The sequence below is a fragment of the Oxyura jamaicensis genome, chromosome 19 (genome assembly GCF_011077185.1).
Source record: "Oxyura jamaicensis isolate SHBP4307 breed ruddy duck chromosome 19, BPBGC_Ojam_1.0, whole genome shotgun sequence".
Lineage (NCBI taxonomy): Eukaryota > Metazoa > Chordata > Aves > Anseriformes > Anatidae > Oxyura > Oxyura jamaicensis.
The window spans coordinates 8,376,442-8,383,403 of NC_048911.1; the positions used below are offsets into that span (position 1 = coordinate 8,376,442).

The window sequence follows — 6,962 nt, forward strand, 5'->3', positions numbered from 1 at the left end:
CACTTAACTTTAAACCATGGCTCTGATGCTAATGACACTAACTATTTGTTTGACTCAACTCTTGTTTGAGGTTGCTTTAGGATGGGGAAAATACTTGGTAATGCTCTGCCAGAGTTGAGCTAGATTTGTCACAGCTAAATACCAGTTGTCACTAGCAAGATTTGCCCTGCTGAAGCTGTTAGAGCATCATAAAATTAAATGGTGTAAATTCCTTAATGATCAAAACTCCTTGTCTGAGAAGTAAAAGCTGAATCCAGTGCTTGAGTCAATGAAGGCCATAGTGCCTGTTTATCTAGGAGAGTTGCCTGGCTGTTGCTTCCTTCAGGAAGCTGCTATCCTTTAAATGCTGTACTTTGTGGGAGGTGGGGAGCTATCTAAGCAATAGCATTGCTCGCCAGACATGCCTGATGTACCAAGCTAATGCTAGGCCTCTCCTGGGACTAGTAGTCCTGGAGTAGGGTTCTTAAAGATTAAAACATCATGATTTGCTGAAGGGTTAGGATATAACTGTAGAGTAGCTAACGAAATCAACGCAGTACAACCTAGCAATGAGCGGAGCTGCCTTTCTAAAGCAGATACTTCTGGTGTATCTTTGTTTTCGCTCTCCTGTACCTTAATTATTTCTTCCCTGACACTTTTGTTTCTACCTCTTATATGCTAAATATGGAATTTGATTTTTCTAAGCTGCACCTTCTGAATTCCTTTGCAGGTTGATGCAATAAAGGAAAAGGTGAAAGTTGATTCTTGTTTTCCATCTTTAAGTCTGGAGGACTAAGTCTAAGGATTCTGCATGAGTTTTTTTCTTTCCTACGTTTATTACACTGCTGCTACTGCTTTCCCCCCAAACAAAATATCACTAAAGCATATGCAAATTGTTTAACTCTACAAGTAGCTAGTGCAGTAGGACAACAGTAGATTCATTTGCTACTAATATGCTAGTAGATCCTCAGGAAGGGCATACAGGTGATCAGTTGGATCACAGTCAACCTGGTGTCAAAGGGGTAAAGTGCTACTATTGGACTGCCAAACGGACTGGAGGAATGACCTAGAGTAACGAGTAATTAAGTCTTGGACTGCTGTGTCTCTGAACTATAAACCAATATGGCGTTTGCTAATATATTAGCGAATATACAACTATAGGACTGTGATCCAGTTTCTGATCTCTTGACCGTTACTAATGTGTGCTGATAGTAGGCAGAATAGATACTAGCTGCTTCAGAAGAGACTCTTCCTCACTCAGGTGTCCAGTTCTTATGGTGCTAGTCTAATCCACATGGTGTTCTAGTTCACACGATAACTTAAGACCTCAGCTATTAGACCAAGTCTGTGGTTCCCTTCCCTGTAGTAAGTTTGTTGTAGTTGTGCAAAAAAAAAAAAAGACTGCCTTCCAAGCTCCTCAGCTTCATTAAATTTCTCTTGCTACCTCTTAAAAGAAAAAAAAGTTCCTCCAAGGCTACTCTGAGTCTTGCCTTTTGCTATGCAATGTTGCCCTTCCTAAGAGCAATTGTAAGGCTTCTGTCCATTTGTTTCCGTACAAATACCATTCCAATTCTCCTCAGAACAGAAATCAGCCCTAGCGTGAGTCTTCCATTAATGTGGTTGAGCAAAGGGCAAACTGACAAATGGCTTCAGGACGGACTAAGTGCAAACTGCTTCTTGGTGACAAGACGTGTGTAAACACACCACTGGAACTCAAGGCTAACCTGACTAAAATGCGTAGTGTAAGGTCCTTCAGCAGCTAGTAAGTGAGGCAGTAAGAAAGCGTGTGTGTGAAAAAAGGTAATTGAACTGCAGTGTTTGCATAAACTACGCATGTGTAGCAGTCATTGCAATTACATCCCACTACTCCTTAAGCTACAAGGCATTGCTGTGGGCTGCGTGTGGTTTTTTGGGGGGAGCCTGTATGGCAGTCATCTTCAGACCTCACTCCTGCTTCAGTACTCTTGCCTCTTTTTCATGCACACATAACACGATAACATTGAATGCATGTTACTTTTCTTCTACAGCTTATTGCAGTCCCTGTGGAAAAGCCTTTAAAACAATCTTGTACCAAGTGTGTTAGGGTACTGAACCTGATGATGCTTAAGCAAGTGGTGTGACAACCATCCCGCAGGCTGGTTACAGACTTGCTGTTGTTATTGAAAATATTTAATTGTGAGGAGAGGCATCAAAACTGGGTCAAAAACGTATTAAATGTCCTGGGCTGGAGGCTTTCCAAGCGTGTGTAAACCAAATGCCTCTGCTTAGTACCAAACTTGCACATTATTCTTGGATCTGCATCTCTAAACTTGTGCTTTTGTGTTCAGTGTGTTGCTATTTGAGTCAAAAACAGTGTAGTTTTCAGCACGGTGTCTGGAAATGAGTCGTAAAGCATTGGCATACACTCCTGTGCGCTTTGACAACAGCAAGCCAGATACTGGTGTGAGACAACAAAAAGGCTTGCCACGGAAGCCCAATCAATGAATGAACTCGTAAAGCTCAGGACTTATGCCACTTCATGGATTAATGCCTCTAATTGAGGTTACAAATTAAGAGGTTTATGGAAGACACAATATGCAACTAAGAAAGAAGAAAGCTGTTAGTGCTGCTTGCAGGTAACTGCTCACATAGCACAGTTAATCCGAAAACTCTTCAACTCATGGATGTTGATGTAGCTGTTAAGTAATGCTGACCCTGTGTAAGTACAGGAAACCTACCTTCGAGCTCCTTTATTAAGGACATGTGAAATTAAAGACCAATCTGGTTTGTGAGTTGTCTTACTGTTTCACAAAGTAATTGGCATGGTTGTCTCTGACTTTATTCTAAATCTTATCTCCCAGGTCAAATACCAATACCCAAGTTTTGTGGTTCTAGTTTCAGGGCCCGCCTTAGCCCGTAGTAACGCTGAGTTTCCTTGGATCTGTTTTAGTAACAAGGGATGCTTCAATACAGAACAAGTTTATTCTCTTGCCTCTTGTAGGGCTGGGCTAACAGCACATTTCCACTTGCTGTGCAGCAGAGTGAAGCTGGCTAGTCTTGTCCTGTTACTGTGTATTAAGCTTGAACAAGTCGAGTATTTGTGGGTTTAGGCTGACTGCCACACAGTTCTAGAGCGGAAAAAAGCAAGTCTTATACACATGCATTCTCTGCATTTGAACTTAAATTGCATGAGTGAATGGGTTTGGAAAGTGAAATCTTGAGGCTCAAGTGACATGTCGGATGCTATTGCAGTCTGTTCTACAAATACCAACTTGAGATCACTTTGCATCAGTGTTATATTCAGGGAAACTTCTCCAGGTCTGGTCGTTGTCTTTAGTTGCTCCAACACCAAAGGTCGCCAACTGACACTGCTAAAATCTGAGTTTGTGACCTAAGGCTGTTGGTTCAAAGCAGTTGGAGCAACAGTCACTGAGCTTACTGATGCCAAAGTAGCTCTAGTCCAGTATGGGACCTCTCATACAAAGCTTTGGCCTGGAGCGAGCTTTCAATGAAGTTCCACAAATCCCTCAATTAAGGGTTTTTTTCAGGAAATGGACAATCTTGACTGCACCAGTACCAACATTGCTACTTGAATTGATCTTAACTTGTAAATGGTCTCCTTTTCTTGATGGGTGTTAACATACCACTAAGGCTTTTCCACTTCTCTGCCATGAATGAGTACATCTTCTGGAGGAGTTGTTTTAATTGTTGGTTTCAATTCCAGGTGGATAAACTGGATGCATCAGAGTCTTTGAGAAAGGAAGAGGAACAAGCTACGGAAACACAACCTATCGTTTATGGTAATATTTTAGTTCATGTGTTGTCAGTAATGCTTCTATCTTTTAAAATCAGCACCTCTCTAGATGTGTTTTGGTGGTCCTCCCCCACCCTAAAACGTTCTTCATGTGAAATTAATGCTAGAGAAAATAGTGCAGGAGCTGTACTAGAACTGTATTATTTGCATCTTGCTCAATATGCTTTATTTTTATCTTGGGTATTTCCTTCACATTCAGTTATTCCACTGATTTTAGTTAGAAATATAAATTCCATCCAGTGATGAAGGAGCTGACGGTGTATAGCTGGCATCTCTAGTCCCACATCCTGAAGCAGTGCCATGATTGCAGAATATCTGCCATAAAGCTGTAGGGCATGATGTTTCAAGACCTAGCTCTGAGTGCTAATCTGATAAATCACCAGCTCTACACTGTCTCCTAAGGAAGAGGGGAAAAAAAATCCTGCTGTCTTTATGCTTGCTTAGCAATTCGAGCATATTAAAAGTATTGTAAGGTTGGAAGAACTAGCCTGGAGCTAACGTCTTGGCTTAACTGCAAGCTATTGGGCTGTCTTATTAATAAAAGTATTATCTGAAGTAGCTGAAATTTGGACATTTAATACTTATTTCTTTGGAATGAACTATTGCACTGTAGCAAATGTGACTTAAAAACTGCTTATGTGCTTTAGAACGCTGGGGTCCAGCCTCTGCATCAAGCTCGATGCAGTATGGAAGGAACGCTGGCCTAAAGGAAGCTAAGTTGCTAACATAATTGGAGCAGGGAGTGCTGTTCGAAAGCCACACTGATGTTGGAACTGTGTGAGCAAAATGCCGAAGGAGTAGAAAGCTGTTCCCTTTGCTTTCCTTGCTCAATTTCCAATAAATTAACGTGCCTCTGACTTCAAGAATCCGTTAGTGTTCATATATGTTATAGAGCGTTTATTTATTTAGTAATACGTTTCCTCGTTCTGAGGCCTCGTGGGGAAGTAGCCATTCTGGCTGCTGAATACCTTATTCCAGGTCAATGGGGAGTTACTGTTAAACACAAATGTCAACGGGGAAGTTGCAGGAATTCTGACGGAGCTCTTGGCACCTAGGGGTAACGGTGGAACTCTTCTGTCTTCCAGGTCAGCCCCAGCTAATGTTGACAGCAGGACCCAGCGTTGCAGTTCCACCCCAAGCACCTTTTGGCTATGGCTACACTGCACCTCCGTACGGGCAACCGCAGCCTGGCTTTGGGTACAGCATGTAAGGTGCAGCACAAGTCAGTTTGGAGCTAGCATATTTTCTTACTGAAACTCCACCGTCCCTCCCCGCTTTAACTCATACCAGGGAAAAAGCAAGAGTTCTGCCTCGTGTTCTTGTAACCTTTATTTCATGAAGGACTGTTTTTTCTAGCGCAAACTTTGAATCACTTATGTTAAATCTTTTTCACATTCCATGTCATTTAGACTTTACTTTAAAAGGGGAATAGTTTAAACCAGTTTGTTCAAGTGGGCTTTTGCAGGACTGCTTATTACCATTAAGTCTATTGTGAAGATTCTGATTTGCACTCTATAGTGTTAAACTCTAATATTGAATCTTAAGTTCATTGTATGTGAGCAGCTTACAGTATGTACTGTCTATTCTAAATGCATTTAAGTCTCACTGTATATTCGGAGAAAGCTAAAGTGAAGATACTTGTATTTGACCTTGCAAGACCGCTGACAAGAGACAACACTAATCAGCATATCCTACCCTGGTTGGATTGCATAGCTCTAAAAGAATTTAAAATGCGTACAGACAACCTTGCCTGACTTAAAATGAGTAAAAGTTTTTTCCTTAACCTATGCAGGTTTTTCCAGTTATGCATATAGAAAATGCTAGTGTCTTTTTGCTCACTCCATATGTAACAGATGACCTTATGTTGTGCTGTATCCTGTGCTTTTGTGGGACATTCCATTCAGGAACAGAGCACCATGATTCCAATCTGTGTATTTACTAACCCTGCCCTGAGGTTTGTGTATGTTGGATATTGTGGTGTTTTAGATCACTGTTTTGAGTGTACAGAAGAGAGAATTCAAGCATATTGCTGTTCAGTTTTGTTTGTGCAATTTGAAATTACTCAATTTAAAAATAAATTACTGGACTGTGGACATGCTGCATAGTGGTAGCTTCACTTTACTGTCTTCAGAAGGACCTTCAACCTTGAACCAAGTATTACAGTGCTAGTCGCTGGGGGCATACACGTGCATTCACCCCGAGGGTAGAAGGGGCCATTAGCACAGAAGCAATAGAGACCAGCAGAGGTGTCTTGCACCGAGGGGATGATACAAGAAAATATGTAATGCTTTTTCTATAGAAAGATTATGCCAGACAGAAGAAAATAGCACTTTTTTCAAGAGTTGGCTGCACTGTGGTCAACTACAGCATCTTTGCCCAGATGATACGTTAGGATTGTAGTAGGGTGTGTCAGTTAAATCGAGATTATGTTCTAGGTATGTAAGTTGCCTTAAATATATTTAGCTTCAAATAAAATTGACTTAAATGTTTCTCAATGAATACTGTCATATTTGAGTGCAATGAATGGTACAGCCCCGGCCCTACTTGTGATAGCTCCTGGCAAAGAGGCAGAACTTCTCCAGCTGTCTTCAGTTTTGGGTTCCAGCTCTGAGGCTGAATCCCCCTCCTCCTTTCTCAGCTTGAACTGAGTGATTCTGTCAGGTGAGCGTGTTACGCCAGGTCAGTGTGGAACGGTTGGGGGGATGAAGCTAGGGAGCCTGGGCAGCTGCAGGCTAGAGCTGGGACTGGTTATTCCATCATGAACTGTGCTGCCGAGGGCTGGAGGAGGAAGCACAGAGCTCTCCCAGGCTGTGCCTCTCACCTGTCTCAGTGGGCTCAGACCGTCCCTGGGCTGACAAGAAGCTGGCCTAGGTACGATCTCAAGGGGATCATGACTGAGACCTCTGCAGGGAACTCCTGACTCGGTGCTCAATAGCAGAACTCTCTCTCACAAAAAAAAAAAAATCAGCTTTGCTACAAAACTAAAAGTAATAGAAAATCCACTGAATTAGAAGCACAGGTACTTGCCTTTTACAGTATTTGAGTTAAAAGGGAGCTCCATGGGTAGAATCTCTGTCATTTGGGGAGAATATGAGCCATGATCAGGGTGATCTGACCTCTGCCCAGTAACTTCTGTAATTGAGTGCTTTCTTAAACCACTGAGGACCTGTTAATCCTCAGTACACCAGGA

The 6,962-nt window shown here is 42.0% G+C and overlaps 1 protein-coding gene across 2 annotated transcripts in view; it reads left to right on the forward strand.

Annotated features, from left to right (window-relative positions):
- The window catches only part of CLTC (clathrin heavy chain), a 30,988-nt gene extending 24,726 nt beyond the window's left edge, over positions 1 to 6,262 (forward strand). Inside the window, exons 31-33 of one of the 2 annotated variants that reach the window (XM_035342900.1) lie at positions 710 to 730; positions 3,683 to 3,758; positions 4,858 to 6,262. In XM_035342900.1, coding sequence (XP_035198791.1) covers positions 710 to 730; positions 3,683 to 3,758; positions 4,858 to 4,982 — 222 coding nt within the window. In that variant the 3' untranslated portion in view covers positions 4,983 to 6,262. The remainder of the gene's footprint in view (positions 1 to 709; positions 731 to 3,682; positions 3,759 to 4,857) is intronic. The other variant, XM_035342901.1, reaches the window with a different exon arrangement.
- The last annotated feature ends 700 nt before the right edge of the window (positions 6,263 to 6,962 follow it).